The sequence below is a fragment of the Cricetulus griseus genome, chromosome 4 (assembly GCF_003668045.3).
Source record: "Cricetulus griseus strain 17A/GY chromosome 4, alternate assembly CriGri-PICRH-1.0, whole genome shotgun sequence".
Taxonomy (NCBI): domain Eukaryota; kingdom Metazoa; phylum Chordata; class Mammalia; order Rodentia; family Cricetidae; genus Cricetulus; species Cricetulus griseus.
The window spans coordinates 44,482,100-44,499,623 of NC_048597.1; the positions used below are offsets into that span (position 1 = coordinate 44,482,100).

General features: G+C 40.2%; 1 protein-coding gene and 1 long non-coding RNA gene across 2 annotated transcripts in view; one reads left to right on the forward strand and one right to left on the reverse strand.

Annotated features, from left to right (window-relative positions):
* Nucleotides 1–1,452: 1,452 nt before the first annotated feature.
* Nucleotides 1,453–16,056, reverse strand: LOC118238660. The gene is made up of 5 exons (XR_004769918.1): nt 15,163–16,056; nt 13,423–13,595; nt 11,685–12,354; nt 4,168–11,130; nt 1,453–1,573 (listed from the first exon to the last, which is right to left on the reverse strand). It is a non-coding gene; the product is annotated as an uncharacterized LOC118238660 (long non-coding RNA).
* Cd96 (CD96 molecule) overlaps nt 6,704–17,524 on the forward strand; it is a 72,015-nt gene continuing 61,194 nt past the window's right edge. Inside the window, exons 1-2 of the mRNA XM_027412566.2 lie at nt 6,704–6,764; nt 8,876–9,229. Coding sequence (XP_027268367.1) covers nt 6,704–6,764; nt 8,876–9,229 — 415 coding nt within the window. The remainder of the gene's footprint in view (nt 6,765–8,875; nt 9,230–17,524) is intronic.

Sequence of the window (17,524 nt, forward strand, 5' to 3'; positions counted from 1 at the left end):
AAGTTGTCTACTTTTTCTTCATCTATTCAATATAGTACTTGAAGTTTTAGCTAGAGTGATAAGACAGCTGAAAGACATCAAGGGGATATAAATTGAAAAGAAAATTCAAAATAAATGTTATTTACAGATGATATGGTAGTGACCTTGAAAATTCCACCAGAGAACTCCTACAGATGACAAACATTTACAGTGAAGTGGCTGGATACAAAATTAACTTCAAAAAGAAAATAAATGAGTAGTCCTCCTATATATAAATGACAAATAGACTGAGAAGGAAATCAAAGGAATAACACCTTTCACAATAGCCTCAAATAATATAAAATATCTTGGGGTAACTCTAACTGGGCAAATGAAAGACTTGTATGATATAAAGTTCAAGTTTTTGAAGAAAGAAATGGAAGAAGACATCAACAGATAGAATTATCTCCCATGTTCATGGACTGGTAGGATTAATACAGTAAAAATGGCCATCCTACCAAAAGCAATTTACAGATTCAATGCAATCCCCATCAAAGTTCCAACACCATCCTTTATAGACCTCGAAAGGACAATACTCAACTAAATGTGAAAAACAAACAAACAAACAAAAACCCCAGTATAATAATCCTGAAGAATAAAAGAACTGCTGGGGGTATCACCTTCCATGATTTCTAACAGCATGGTATTGGCATAAAAACAGACACATTGATCAATGGAATTAAATTGAAGACCCAGACATGAATCCAAACACATGGACACCTGATTTTTAATAAAGTAGCCAGAAATACACACTGAAAAAAAAAAGGACAGCATCTTCAACAAATGGTGCTTTCCAAACTGGATGGCTGCATGTGGAAGAATGCAAATAGATACACATTTATCACCCTGAACAAAACTCAACTCCAAGACACACTGAACCTTATAGAAAAGAAAGTGGGGAATATTCTTAACCATATTGGCACAGGATACAACTTCATAAACAGAACACCAATAGTGCAGGCACTATGATCAATGATTAATAAATGGGACCTCATGAAACTGAAAAGCTTCTGTAAGGCAAGGGAAACAGTCAATTGGTTTTTTTTCCTTCTTTTTTAAGTTGGAAAAAATCTTGTTTTACATGTCAATCTCAGTTCCCTTTCCCTCCCCTCCTCCCCTGACCTCCACTGATCCCCTATCCCATCCCCTTTCTGCTCTACAGGGAGGTTAAGGCCTTCCATGAGGGATCTTCAAAGTCTGTCGCCATTTGAAGCAGGGCCTAGGCCCTCCCCCCGTGTGTCTAGGCTGAGAGAGTATCTCTCTATGTAGAATGGGCTCCCAAAGTCCATTCGTACACTAGGGATAAATACTGATCCACTACCAGAGGCCCCATAGATTGCCCAGGCCTCCTAATTGACACCCACATTCATGGGGTCTGGGTTGGTCCAATGCTGGTTTCCCAGCTATTAGTCTGGAGTCCATGACTCCCGTTATTCAGGTCAGCTGTTTCTGTGCATTTCTCCAGTCTGGTCCTGGTCTTGATCCCTTTGCTCATCACTCCTCCTCTGTAACTGGATTCCAGGAATTTTCCAGTTAATTTTAACAAAGTGGCATTCTGCGGAATGGGAAACGATTTTTTACTAACTCCACATCTGAAAGAGCTAATATCCAAAATAGATAAAGAACTTGATATCAAAAAACTAAATAATCCAATTTAAAAATTGGGTACAGGTATAAACAAAGAATTCTCAATAAAAGGAACTCAAATGTCTGGGAGATATTTAAAGAAATGTCCAACACCCTAGCCATCAGGGAAATGCAAATCAAAACTACTTTGAGATTTCATTTTTACCTGTCAAACTGGCTAAGATCAATAACACAATTGACAGCTTATACTGGCAATGGTGTGGAGCAAGGGGAACACTCCTCCATTGCTGAAGTACAAACTTGAACAGCCAGTATGGAAACCAATATGGCAGTTTCACAGAAAATTGGGAATTGATCTATCCATCTCGATTCAGCTATACCACTCTTTGGCATATACCTAAAGAACAGTTGCTCAAATATGTTCCCTGCAGTTTATTCATAATAACCAGAAAGTGTAAACAACCTAGACACCCCTTTACTTAAGAATGGATAAAGAAAATGTGGTATGTTTATGCAATGGACTCAGTTGTTAAAAACAGTGAAATCATAAAATCCACAGGCAAATGGATGTAACTAGAAAAAAAATCATCCTGAATGTGGTGTCTCAGACTGAGAAAGACAAATGTGGTATATTCACTTATAGCCACTAAGTAAATGATAACCAAACCAAACCTAGACCCAGAGAGGCTAGGTAAAGAGGAGGGGTGCAGGGAGGAGACAGAGATCTATCTGGGAAGGGGAAACAGACTAGATTTGAAGAGTGGACTTGTGAGGGGATTGTGAGGACAGGTGTGGGGTTAGGTGGGTAGATCAGTTGGGCTGAGAAGATGGGATGGAGTGAGACAGTGTGAGGAGAGACAGCTGGAATTGGGGGAATATTGGGGTAGTATGGAAACTTGTGGCAGTGGAAACCATCTTGAATCTATGAAGATGATCTCAATGAAGACTGCAAGTAAGAGAGGCTACTGAGTCTCAACTGGCCATCTCCTCCAGCCAGGCAAGGTATCCAGTGGTGGGTCTGGATTGCATTCAGTTGAGTTGTTGGCTGAGGGGGTCCCATGGAAATCCCCAAACAATCTACACTGATGCTAAAACAAAGGCTTTATGACACAGCACCACTTCCTGTTCACTCTACTTCCTGAACACAGATGCGATATGGCAGGCCAGCCGTCCCTCCAAGTCTCCTGTCATGTTCCCCCATTCTCCCTCCCCGAGAGAGACTATATCTTTCTGTAAACCCACACTCACTTAAGCTGTTTGTGTCATGGTGTTTTATCGTGGCAATGAGAAAGGATAGGAAACACTCTTGGTGTGCTTGGTGCTCTGAGAACTCATGGAGGCGTACCTTCGGGATAAATGCTTTCAAGGGGATGAAAGAAACCAGGGGGCAGAAGGAGACATTGGTCTGTGTTAAAGATGTTAAGGAGCCTCACTGTAACATAGCTCAGGAGCTGGCAGACACTCTGTAGTTTCCATAAGCAAAACAAGTACCCAGGCCTTTGTGCTTTGCTTGTCACCATCCACTTATTAATTGTGGGGTGTTTTTAGTGGAGAACCATTAACATGGGAAGGCAGCATTCTTCAGAAAAAGAAAATTCTTGGAAAGTAGCTGAACTGTGAGCCACATGATTTACTAAAATAAAGGATAGGTCTGATTTTTAGGATTCTTTCGATGGTCTTATTTCAACATTATGGACCTTGTGAGATGATAACATTATTGTTTTAATAGACATGGCATTATCTTAGAGTTTTATTGAATATTATTCATATAGTAAGCATTCCATACCCATGACTATTCTGAGAATTGTAGACAGAGGAATACGAAGGACAGATTATCATGCAAACCCTATCTCCCCTTCCTTAGTAAAGGCCACACTGCCATTATAGTGTGGACACCACAGCCCACCAGCAGGTGCTTTCCTAGATTGACAAGGAAAACGTCAATTCTCAATAGGTCTTCTGTGTCACTTTTAAAAGTTGAGTGCATTTGATCATGCTCTTTGACAATTTCATCCATGCATACAATGTGTTCTGACTGCTTTCTCCCCTCACCTCGTTTATCATCCTCCCATCCCTACCAACCCCCTCCCCATGTCTGTCCTCTTCCCAAATTCATGACTTAGATTTTGTTCTGTGACCCACAGTTTACTAAGACCATCTATGGGGCTGTTGGATTGGAACTATTTACTGGAGCCCAGTGAGGTCACAAGCAGATACACAACTGAAGGCAGCGATTCCCCATCTCTCTGAATCTCCCAGCACCAAATACTTCAGCAACATGGGTGGGCCCCTTGAGCTCTTCTACCTCCCATGCCTGACTGTCAGAGAACCTGTTCTCATACAGACCCAAGGCATTCCACCTCCCCCTTTACCTTTCATCCATTCAACTTGCCTCTACCCACCCTATTCATCTTTCAAAATGTTTCTTTCTGCTCAAACAATATTACACTATGCTGATGCTGAGGTGGGGGTGGTGGACCAAACCTATACTAATTCCAAAGTGAAGAAGAGAAATTGTACTCCATAGCTTGGACTTGAAAGCTCTCTGAACCCCAAACTTACCTCTCTGTAGTTTTGTTACACATTCAGCTGTGCTCCGGGAGAATAGCTTATACACACACTGCATCTGCCTTGAACTTCAATGTTGCCAAGCTTCAGCTCTTCCTATTTCTGCTGCCCAGAATAATTCACCTTCCAGTCTCTTCCAGAATGACTTCTGTAGCATCTGGTCAAGTTCAGACTCCATCCTTGAGATGATTCTGGCCATTCCCTCCCTTGGCCTCTCCCTGTTTCATTCTGTAAATCCCATGCTGCCTGTTCACTCAGGCAGTCATTTGTATTACCCAGGTGGAACTTTAGCTTTGTTTGCTTGTTTCATTTTCTGATGCACATGGATGCTTTTCCCCATTAGAATGGCAAGTTTCTAGAGAACAAAGAACATGATTTTTCCATTCGATTTACAATGACCTAGAACTGTGTATCTTTAGTGATCCCTGAAGGGTCACAATAAATATTTTTTAGTTAATGGAATCCTTGAGTGTCACGTTTTCAAACACACTGGGAAGTGCTCAAAAAGTATACCACTTCACTTTCTTGTAATTTATGTGAGTGGATTAAAAATAAAAGTCCAGTTATATTTGAGTTAATCACTGTAGCAACCATGAAAATAAGTTTACCTCTTGTCCCCTTCCCTCTTCTCAGTGCCCTCTTCTAATTGAGTGTGTTTAGATAGACTGTTTAAAAACTTTGTCCAAACACGGTGCTGGCCTGCCTCTCCAGCAGAAATGCATGTGTGTTCCAGCTCCCCTTTGTAAATAATTGCATTTGCCTCTGAAGTTCAAGGTTTCTCCTCACCCTGTGAAACTGACTGCTTCTGTTTCCTTTTCAAATGCAGCAGGCTGGAATACAAGGCAGAAGAAATGCTGTGTGGTTTGGGATTTGGTGAGCAGAGAGGATAATAGGAAAGATTGATATGGCTTCATAAAAGAGTTATTTTTAAGTACGGAGAATGCCTATCCCCCTGCTGAAAAAGGGCCTTTAGAAAATATTACCAGGATGGAAAAGCAGTGGAGGACATTCCCATCACCTGGGATAGCTGTGTCTGCAGGCTGCTGCTGCCACCTGCTGCAAAACAACAGCCATGGAGGGGCTGCCACTTGGGTCTTGCCACTTCAAGGTATCAGATACTTTAAATCTGCATGCCATGGGTACCTGAAAATTGGGTACTTCTCTAGGAGTCTAGGAAAATTAGTACTATCCTGACTTCAGGCCACAGAGGTTCCTGGGTATTTGAATCATGAACCAAGAGTCAAAAACAAAACGAAAGTAAACAAGCAAATAAGCTAAACTTGCTAGAGGAGGCAGATTTGCCCAAAGCCTCTGATAAGTACCTCCACTAAACCACCCATGTCAGAGGTTGGGGTTCTATCAAAAGTGAACTTGTAGCTCTTAAAAATGACACTGTCTTGTTTTAATGGGACAGTCTCACCCTATTTTTAAAGTTTCTTCATTCTAATGCAATAAGAGATGTCTAAACACTCCACGTAAGAATTCAGTAAATTGGGATTTTTATGACAAATGGAGTAAGAGGTGACAAGTTCCTCTCCAAGTATATAATCTGTCCTCATCTCACAGGGACACTAACTTTCAGATCAGAGTCTTTATAGCACATCTCCTGACTTGTTTTGTTTCGTCCCATCACCGAATTACCAGAATTCCCAGCTATGACAAAGAAAGTTACCCTGAGCAGTTACTTCATTTCCTGTGCTTCCTTCAAGGATCTGAGCTCCTAACCCTCCCTGGAGAAAACATCGTGACCATGTGACTTAACATACCCACGGTGTGCTATGTAGTTCTTTATGGTTTTTGGACTTGCCAGATAAAGCTCTTATACCATCATTTAAAAAGATCCCTGGTCATCACAATGAGGGATTTCCCCATTTGGCCTCCAACCTATCAAGACAAGGGGTGGAAAAGACACTCACTTTTCCCTTCCCACCCCAGACATGTGGATTTCCCTACAAGAAATTAGACAACGAATTCAGTCAGATAGCTGACATCACTGCTGTTATTCTTCAGAGTTTATTAAAATCAAATATGTTAATCATTGTTCTTTCACCCTGGGGCAATTTTGGAAAGAAAATACTTATCTCAAGATTTGCTGAAACCCTATTATGCGAGGCCAAAAGCTCCTGTTTGCTAAATGACTTTGTATTCTTGAAAGGAAATGTATAAAAAGCACCCGGGGACTGCACTGCACAATTTCCTTTGTTTGGATTTTAGAAGCAGCTTGACTGACAACGAGACTAAAGGAGAGAATCTTGGGATATGAAAAAGTCTTTTAGAGGTGAGACACAAGGTTTCAGAGAACAGTTTCTTCATTGTTCTTGTGAAGGTTATACTTAGCCCTGAACCACACTACTTTCCTGTCTGCATTTCATTTCCTGGGGACTTGCCAAGCGATCAACACCCCCAGCCCTGTGGTAGTGTTGGGGTTTTTGAGCACGAATAGGGTGGCTTGAGTTTGCTCAGCTAGAAACATCAATTGAGTCCTGTGATTATTACAGAAATGGTGGTGTGAGCTCTTCTTCAGGAGACAATGGAGAGAAAATGGACATACTGTGCTGTTTACTCCATCATCCAGATACAGTTTTTCAGGGGTAAGACTTCTGGTCAATCCTGTCCTTTCAGATGGCTGCTTTAGGAAACTTTGCTCCTTTGAAATGCCTCATGACTGCTGCACTAAAGGGCAAACTGTTGCTGAGGGTGTCAGTTATGAATGTGACAGCAACAGAAAAGATGCTAGAGTTGAGACAGGATTCCTCAAGAGCACTAAAACCAAAAAGGGTTTACAACTTCTGTGAATGGTTTGTGCCATTGCTCTGGCCTCTCTTCACCATTTTCCCTCTTCAAAGAGTCTTGTGTAATTGGAAAATTATGTGTCTTGGAGAGGAAAAGTTCCTGGACCATCATAAAGGCAACTCAGGAAACTAAAACACCCTACAGTCGTGTCCATGGTTGGAAAGTCTTGCTCAGCTTTTAATCCTGTCTCAAGCATTTCTTTTCTCTTCAAACTAACAAGTTGTTTCTCCTCCCCAGTGCAAATGCCATTAGTGGTTGGATGTATGTGAAGTCTTAGTCACATACAAGGAGTGACTCGGAAAGCAAAGAGGATCCTTATGACTTTAAGGCCATTCGTAGACCAGAACCTAAAAGGCCTATTTCAAAATCAAAGGAGGAAAGCTTAGTTCTGAACACCACAGTACAAGGTTATTATTGAAAGCCTGAATAACTTAAGAATGTATATGGCTAGGAAGATTGTAAGAGTTTCTGAATCAAAGACATTGAAATTGGTGATCTAGATAGGCTCAGAGGCACATTATACAAAGATGCCTTCCAGGGAGTTAGACTCAGATGTGTAGACCTCTGTCTACCGAAACTTGGTGTATTCACAAATGCATAATAATTCCTACCCATACAGTGCCTTTGAGGTCTTGTTTCTTCTCAGCAGCTTGTCATCTTTTTATCCTTTCCCTTTGTGAGCTCCAGGGGACTTGTCACAATAATGTACAACTTCTGTAATGGTAAATTCTAAAAGGGAGCCCAGCATTTCTGAAGACATATCAAAGGCTCAGTGCTGAACAAAATTTAGTCATCTGTACCATGCATCCAGGTTGTTGATGGAAGAGAGAATCTTCTTGTATGTCTAGCATCCCATGAGCTGGATAGAGATGATGCCCTAGGTTGCCTCTACCTGAGGCATCTCCTACTTTCTCCTTGAGAGACATAACTACATGGAGATGAAGGTCCCTTCATCCTCAGAGGGAATGTCAGGGCTCTTACTCTACTCCACCAGTGTGAATGTAGGAGGCAGTAAGGAGTTATGGAGTTAATGTTGAAGGAAAACTGCAGAAGTGACTAATTCCAAAGAGAATCCGTGTTCTCTTAAGTGGTGGTCTCTAAAAGATCTACTTCATTTCTCAGTGCTTTGCTTTCCCATTTGATAAAGTAGCTTAACAATATCACTCTTGTGATGCATGCAGATTAAAATGATGACATATATGAAAGACTCTAGTAAGCACATAGTATTTCAAAAGAAATGTCACTTTATTATGAAGAATTTATAATTAAAGTGTGAAAAAACTACTATACGTAGACTAGTTATTACAGATGCTGATGCAGAAGGGTCAAATTCATGTGTATTAACAGTTTCATGGTAAGTTTGTCAGGGCACTTAACTAGGCTTAATTCATGGGACTGAAGAGGTAGCTCAGCAATTAAGAGCACTTTCTGCTCTTACAGAGGACCTAAATTTGGTTCCTAATATGAGCATCTAGCAGCTATAACTCCAGTTCCAGAAGGATCTATGGGCATCTATGGGCATCTGCACTCATATTCCCACACAGATACATACTCATACATATAATTTTAAAATAATAAAATAAATCTTTAAATATGCTCAATTTTATTCACAGTTAGTCAGAGACCTTCAGTTACCCTTTGGGCAGACAAAGAGACAGAAATATGCAAGTATCCATAGTTTCCTCTCACCATCCTAAATCAAAAGGGGCTTTCCTTCCTAGTATAGCCAGGAAGAAATTCTAGTTATACTCTCATATCAGTGAACTGAGCAGACTTTTAACAGTCACTCTTAGGTTTTGTATGCTAACCAAAAATGATATTTAAAGACTACACACACAAAAAAAAAAAACCCTAAAAAAGCACTCCAGGTGAATTATACAAACTGATTACTCTCATCCTTCCTTTCCAGGAGTATGGGAAGAAACATTCAATGCAGAAGAAGCCATATATGCTCCACCTGGTTCTGATGTCAACTTGACCTGCCAAATCAAGGAGACAGACTTCCTGGTACAGATGCAGTGGTCCAAGGTCACTGATAAAACTGATGTGATTGTTGTTTATCATCCCCAGTATGGCTTCCACTGTGTCCCAGGGCACACCTGTGAGTCCCAGGTAGCATCCTTAGAAACTCGGGAGAATGTCATAAAATGGACTCTGCACTTACGGAATGTCTCTACCACCTTCAGTGGAAAGTATGAGTGCAGCTTTACTGTGTATCCAGACGGCATCCAGACTACAGTTCACAGCCTCCTTGTGGCACCTGGTGAGTATAACTACACAAGAAAGGATGCCTCCACTTTCATGTCGCTTTCACCCATTTAGCAAACACATGGAGACAGTAACCACGTTCTAGATCTGGTGTTGAACAAAGACTTAGCAGAACAAAATACTGTCTGATAAGGGAAGTAGTGACAGATCACATAATGCCACAGATAAGAGTGAAGATGCCACAGTGGTGAGTGTTAATGAGAGCTATTGTAGGTGAACCAGAGCAGAGCAGAATCCAGGGACACGGTCCCTGAGAAAGGAACACCTAGATTGAAGTCTGGAGAAAGAGTAGTCGTTAATGCAGTCTAGAAGAGGTGGGGATTGTGAGTGACCCGGAAGTGGGGTGGGGACAGCCATGGGAAATGCTTTGCATTATCTAGGAAGTGGGACTATGCATGTGCAGATTCACAGGTAAGGGCAGAGACGCAGTTGAGGACCAGCTCAGGTCAGACCTTGTTGGCTATCTTCAAAGCTATGATTTTTACATAAGAATCATAAAAGAAATGGAATTTTTTTCAACAAGAGGCTAGGGTGGCATTTGTAGTCTGTTTGTATTTATGCTATAAAAAGATGATCCTAGCTTCAGTATGGAAATGGCTTTAAAGTGGACAACGAAGAGATGATAGAAATATATTAGAAGACCATTTCCAACTATCTAGAAGAAACATAGTGGTAGTCTGGTAGAGATGAAAGGAAACTTACACATTTTACATACTGAGTATAAAACACACATAACTTGATCCTAGAATGGATGTAGACATGGGCACATGAATGAAGAAGGAAGAAACTTGGAGGGTGACATTGGACTTCTGGTGAGCACACCTGCATGTTGGTGCCAGTAGCTGGGATAAAAGATGAAGGCAGTGGAGTGGCTTAGTGAATGACTCTATAAAAGTGAACTTGGATATTTATTATAGGGCAAGGAAGTAGGCCATAGAGGATCCTGAACATGTAGCATTCAGACTGGACAGGCTTCAAGGGCCTGCATTGGTGATGGAGCCCTAAATTTGAGCTTTAGGTCCATTCTGGCTAGAAATGAATCTGCCTTGAGGCCTGTCTTGGAAGTTCTCTGAGAGTGTTTTGGGCTTTAACATGATAATACTTGCCCTACAAGACCCGGTTCTAACGTAAAATGATTTCTATTCCTGATAATGGGAACAGATCAAAATAAAAACCATCAGATGGAAACTGCACCGGAACCTGAATGTCTTAAACTCAAGGTGTGAGTAGCCTGGTAATAGAAAAGAACAACAAAACCTACCTCAGGAAAGCCTTGCTGCAGGAGGCAAGAGACTGCCCTGATACATAGCAGGCATGAATTTCTCAACTCCTCTCCATGTCTACCTCTTGCTGCTCCTAGACAACAATGTTTGAATAATCTCTGTATAAAGTACGATTTCCTCAAATGGAATGAAATACAACTTCTGATCAGTTGACAACAAGATAGGAGGAGTGTGGTTGAAATACAGTGAGACAGAAGACCTGTTGAGAACAACACCTAGCTGTGGCACTTAGGATTTTGATAGTCAGCAGGGCACTGTATATGTCACTTATTATAGACACCATCATTCCCATTGTGCAATCATTTCAGGTTTCTAGGCTTTGGTTTCTGAAACAACAAATGTAGATGTTTGTAGTTCTTCCATCATGGGTGGGTACCATCTTGATATTAAATAAGGTTACCTGTGTAAAATACTTACTACAGTTCCTATTGAAAGGTAGGAGGTGGGCTATAGAGATGGCTCAGGAGTTAAGAGTACTTGTTGCTCTTGCAGAGGGCCTAGGTTCAGTTCCCAGAATCCACATCCCCAACCACATGATGGCTTACAGCCATCTGTAACTCCAGATATGGGGGATCTGATGTCTTCTTTTGACCTCCTCATACACCAGACACACCTATGTACATGAAGGCAAAATATTCATATGTAAAATAAAATATAAATATTAAGAATAAGATAGAGATGTTGCAAATGGTTGGTGTTAATATAGTAATAATAATAATACAGCAAGACACTTTATTTCTCAATTCTTATTATAAAGGAACTTCCTTTTCTTTTTAGAGTAGTCTGATTATCCAAGTGGCTCTAAAAGAGTGGGATCCAGTGAGATATTGTCAGATATTAACACAAGTACACCTAGACTTTGGCTTTAGACACAGCTTTGGAACATTGTCCCAACCCAGGTAGATTATGCCATCCCATCTCTGAGGACCTGATCAATACTCCATTGAGAAAAAGCAACTTGGTTGTATCTTCCATTGCTGTACCTACAAAACTACTGCAATCTATCCTCCAGACAACTGGGGTATACACTGTAAAACCAAAGATATATTATGGCTCCAATGTAGGCAATAATGGGGAAAAGGTATTCAGAAATGAGCAATGTTGCCTTTAAGAAAAGTGTATTTCTTAAAAGAAATGACAATGAGAGATGGCTAAGTTTGTAGCTACCGAATGGTTGGAAATTTTCCAGTTTTCTTTCTGAGCTTTGCTGTTGATCCTCTGAGTCAGGTGGAAAACAAAGGCCTAGTGATAAAGAAGGGGTGTTAGTATTGTATATATGCTACAGGATCACAATTTATAAAAAGGCAAACAAGAAAGGAAGAAAGCTTTACATAATAGTGACAGAAGCACAGGCTTACTATGGAGCTAAGGAGTGAGAGTTTAACCTAGAGGACGTGCCTGCTGTCTGGCAGCATGGCCAAGTCTCCACCCAGCCATATGCCATCTTTCCACCTCGTATTCTTCCGATATTTTCTTGCTTTTTGTCCTGTTTATATCCAATTCCTTGGTAAGCTTCTGCAAGATATTCATGTTTCCAAGCTGGCTGAGTAAACAAGGCACACACGTGAAGTGAAAACACTTAGGAAGAATGTAAACAAATTCAAACTGAAGTTATACATGAGTCTAAGTAAGACGAGGCCAAAGCTCAGAGGTGGCTGGGTTAATTACCTCTTCCTGTTTCCTCTTTCTTGTCATCAGAGTCCTTCTCCCTGGGTTGTTTACAAAACTGTGAGTGTCTAAGTCCTGGTTTCATGTCCCCTGAGGGCTCAACAAGGAACGACAACTAGCTGTTCCCTTTTCATAATATTTTGTCCATGTGTGTCTTGGTGTGCAGAAGCTGTGGATAGGAATGAAAATATGATGAATAATTAATTTGGTGTCTGCTTTCATTTCATTTCATTTTGATATTTTTCTCCCTAAATTAGGAGTCTTTGAATTATTTGGAGAAGCATAATTTCCTGAGTTAGTCCGTGGTTCATAAAAATCTACATTTCAGAAATTGGAATGCTACTTCAGTTTCTACCTTTTTTAGCATATGAAAAATTGTAATTAGGATGAATTATAGGATGAATTAAACGTCATGGTTTAATTTCTAAAAGCCTAGGGAAGCAACAGTGATAGTGGAAGAACTAGAAAGGAAACAGACAGCAGGAATACACATAGTAGTAATAGCTGGGTGGTGGTATAGCTCAGTAACACAGTATCTGCCAGCTCCGGGGAGGCTCTGAGCTCCACCACCAGCAACATAAGAAAACAAGGAGCAACGATGGCAATGGAGAGTAATATTATGTTCTTGAAAATATAATTTGAGCAATTGCATGCACAAGATCAAACCAATCAACATCCCAGCATGGTTGGAGAGGGCCATGCGAGCTCCCACTCTTAGCTGAGAAGCTATTGACAGTCGCTGGCTTTTAAGAGAGAAAGAGCCAGTTTTCTTTAAGACTCTGGGCCTTGGTAGGTAGACCATGTTTCAGTGAGTGGCCCCACACCTATGAGTATATATGAACAGCATAAATTGGACTCTGGGTTAGAAAAATAATTTAGAAGAGGGCACAAACTTGAGAGAGGAAGGAGGCAGATGACATGGGGAATAAAAATGTTTAAAACACATTGTATGCATGTATAAAACTTTCAAAGGGTTTCTAAATAGTATTTAAATTTTGACAAATCAATAAAATATCATTTAAAAATCAGGAAACACATATCAGCTTCAGAACTGTAAAGAAGGAAGAATCATGAATGGTTAGAAACCTATGAGGAGGCACTAAATGTTGAAGCATACACAAACATAGAATCCAAGAGATACTACACTGTAAATTCCAAGTTTATCACCATTTTCCCTTTAAAACATAAAAATGTCAATGAAAAAAAGAAAATTTAACATTGATAAGCTAAGTCTTACCTATGTGATTAACTCTCTGTAGGCTAATTTGTCATTGAACCTGAATACTGACTTTCCTCAATGTCTTGTAGGCAGTCTTTGTCCAGCATATAGTTTTTGAGAGATTATAGTGCTGACTACCAGGGATACGGTGATGTGCGATGCAGACAAGATGGCCATCAATTCTGACACTTCTGGGAAGACAAATGGCAACTGGATTGTATTTAGGAGCATGAAAGGCATTGACAACTTAGCAGGAACTTACATTGGTGGCATTATGGAACAGAAAAGAAATCAGATGAGAGGAAAAGCAAGAAGTGGGAGGCAGGGGAGTGGGGACACTAAGTATTGACATAGCTTCTAGCAACTGATCAATAGGAATAGAAAGAGTGTGAGTGTTTAGATGAAGCTTTGTGTTGGTGTTGTGGTGTCAGTGGTTTTAAATAATGTAAGGGACCTAACTATACTCCAAAGCCAATGGATAGGATATGCTTAAGAAGAGTTAACTATATCGCAGAGTGAGTAAAATAAGATTTCTGAGAATGTAAGGGCGCTGAGATCCATAATAGGTAGTCAAACTATTCAGAAACAGCAGGAGGAAGTTTTATGACGTTTGTGATAGCATACACTAATTACAAATAAATATGTCTCACTGTGACATTACACACACACACACACACACACACACACACACACACACACACACCTAATCTATTTATCTCCTTCACCCAAATTGCCTGCTCTTATCTCCTTCCCAATCCTGCTAATGTCCTCTCCTCCCCACCGGATCCCCTGTCTCCCCTCATGTCTTAACAAACCACTTTCAAGTTGTAATAGGCAGGAAGGGGAACAGGATGATTGCTTTTGGTGAGGGCAATGTTGCCCAATATTTTAGTATTTTATATCAGTTAGTCTATCCTCCCAAGAAGTCTAAAAGGTCCAAATAAGATAAACACAGAGATATCTACCTATATAATGATCATACAGTATTGGAAGTCAAAGAGAAAGAAAAATCATAAGTAGCGATGAAAATAAGTAAAGCATAGAAGCAAAAAAAAAAGCAACAACAACAGAAAGAAGAAGACGAAAGAAGAAGAAGAAGAAGAAGAAGAAGAAGAAGAAGAAGAAGAAGAAGAAGAAGAAGAAGAAGAAAGCAAGCAATTCATGGTTCACAGAGGCCTGATAGAATAATCAAAACATCAAAAGCACCTCTCCTCAGAAACACCAGGGGTCAGAAGACTTGCTCAAAATACAAAGATTAAGTCTACCAAGCATTTCTCCACCTAGTGAAATTATCCATTCAAGACATAAAACCATATGCAGATTTGTCCTCTTAAGTGCTAGCTAGGATTTGGGTGCCACCACCTTACATGACACAGAAACTTCACCTCCAGCAGGGCGTTGGTGGAGCCTTTAATCCCAGCACTTGGGAGGCAGAGGCAGGCAGATCTCTGTGAGTTTGAGGCCAGCCTGGTCTACAAAGTGAGTGCCAGGATAGGCTCCAAATTTACATAGAGAAAGCCTGTCTCGAAAAACCAAAAAAAAAAAAAAAAAAAAGAAAAAAGAAAAAGAAAAAGAAAAGAAACTTCACCTCCAAATTCATGTTAATAGTATAGAACAGTAGAGCACTGGGACTGGCTAAAGTTCCTAGGGTTGGGTTCTCATGCTAGCACCATTCATAAAGATCTAGGCTGCCTCCTCCAGTATCCTCCACCCGAAGTTGTGCTTTCGCAGTCAGTCTAGAACATGTGGACATCTTACCTCAGCCCTCAGGACTCTTGTTTCTAGGTGATCTACACTAAATGTCCAGCTGGATTCCCACCATCTTGGTTCTTTTGTGCTGCATTAGTACAACACCACAGGTTGCCAATGGAAGTGAAAATTAGTCTCTCACAGTCTGGAGCTGCAAGGCTAAAATCAAGTCCCCAGTGTGTGTCAATGGCTTCTGGGTAGGAGAAAGGAAACATTGCTGAGTTTTGCAGGTAGTACTATGCTGCTAAAATATTTCTCAATGACCAAGGGGGCAGGTGACGGAGTAAATAAGCTGTAGGTGAGAAGACTGAAGATTCCTAGCATCTTGATTTAGGCAATTGCAGTTTTACAAGGAAAAGATGATTCTTAATTTGATGTTGCCCTTAGGCGGTGGGATATGAAATGGTTGTATTTAGCATTCAGTGCCCAGTTTTGTTTTGTACATGTTTTTTGTTTTGTTTTTTGTTTTTGTTGTTTCTGAACCGGTGTTTATCTTTGTAACAACCCTAGCTATCCTGGAACTCACAGAGATCGCCTTCTCTGTGCCATGCCTGCCTATTTGTCTTTTTTTTTTTTTTTAACCTACCTCTTTTTCCCTATAAGCCAGACTTTCCTTTCGTTTTCTAGAGCTCTACTGTGCTTTCTTTTTGTTTAAAACATACATTTATGAGTACTTCCTTATAACAGTTATTACTAGAGCCAAATGTGAAAAGCCAGAACTCACTGCAAGCCTTTGTCTGGATGACTGTCTGTTCCGTGTGTTCTATTGAACTATTCTATTGACTGATCCAGACCCCAGGAACATGGGTTTCAGTGAAGAAACCTCAGAAATCTACGAGACCTCCTGTAGTAGTTCAGTACTTATCCTTAGCATAGGTGTGGACTTTGGGAGCCCATTTCACATAGAGGAATACTCTCTGAGCCAAGACACACGGGGGTGGGCCTAGGCCCTATCCCAAAGGATACATAGACTCTGATGACACCCTATGGAAGGCCTCACCATCCAGAGGGAGGAGAAAGGCTATGTGATGGGTAGGGTTTTAGTTGGGAGGGTGGTAGGGGAGGAGGAGAGGGATAGGGAACTGGGATTGTCATGTAAAACAATCTTGTTTCTAATTCAAATAAAAAAGAATCTTCAGGGAAAAAAAAAGAAAAACCCTGGGAAGCGCTGATGGAAACAATGCACCCTTGAGCTTTGGTGGGATCCTAGAAATAGCTGGCATGTTTTTATATTTAAAGGTTAATTTTCTTGGATTTAAAATCTATAGGCCACATATCTCTCCTTGAGTATACTAAATGTACTCCATCAATATTTTCCACCATAGAATTGCTACCAAAATCATATTGACAGTAGTCTCATTTTCTCCCCCTGTAACTAATTTTCTTAAATACTGTCATAAAACTCTGCTTTATGGTATCTGAACTAAGTCAGTTTTCTTACTTCAGTGAATCTCTAAATATAGGTTATAGTCATTTTTTTATTTTAAGAAAATTTTCTAACATGATTTTTAGCATTTGTGCTATTCCATGCTTCTTTGACTTTTCCCTTCAAGGTCTGTTGTTATACACACACACACACACTTTATTTTTGTGCATACTATATTATTTGACTATTTTATTTTTAAAGTTATTTATTTACATATTTTCCTAAATTGACGTTTTAAATTTCTCTCAATACATTAGCTTTTTTGCACATGTGGTTTCAGTTTTGTTCCAGTTTCATCTCATTCTTAGAGTGATTTTTGACAATGATTTTCTGAATTACATCACCTATCTTTTACAAGTCTTCTGTTCTCCAGTGAACTCATTTATCAACCTTTCCATTTTTTGCACAGTTTATATCATTTTCATTCATTTTGAATAATGAAGTCGTAGCTTTTATTTATGTGTGAATATACTGATACTTTGCTTTCATTGTTATATAAACGATATTTTATTCTCTGGCCTTTTTCTCATTGTAGCTTTACAACTCGTTCTACTGCATTCATTTTCCTATTGCTTAGCCTTAAGTAAGGTTTTATTCTTTCCATGAAAGGCTTGCCAGGCTAGCTCCTCTGTAGCCATTGTTGGGTCTAGAGGCCCCGATCTGCTATTTTCAAGGTAAACACTAGCTGTGGGACTGCTGGAACGTACTTCCTTTCCTTTTGTCTCCCACTTTTATCTGAATTTCCTCTTTGATTTCTCATATTGGATCTATCTCACTTAATTTAGATTCTTCTCCCGAGGATTTCTTCACAGCATTGGGGACATCTCACAAACTCTTATCTGTCCCAGGATGGGGGACTTTTCCTGTTCCTCAAGAATAAACTCGTGATCTGGTCCTTCATGCCTTCTTCTCCATCTCTGCTGCTCCTTTGAGATTAGCCAGCTG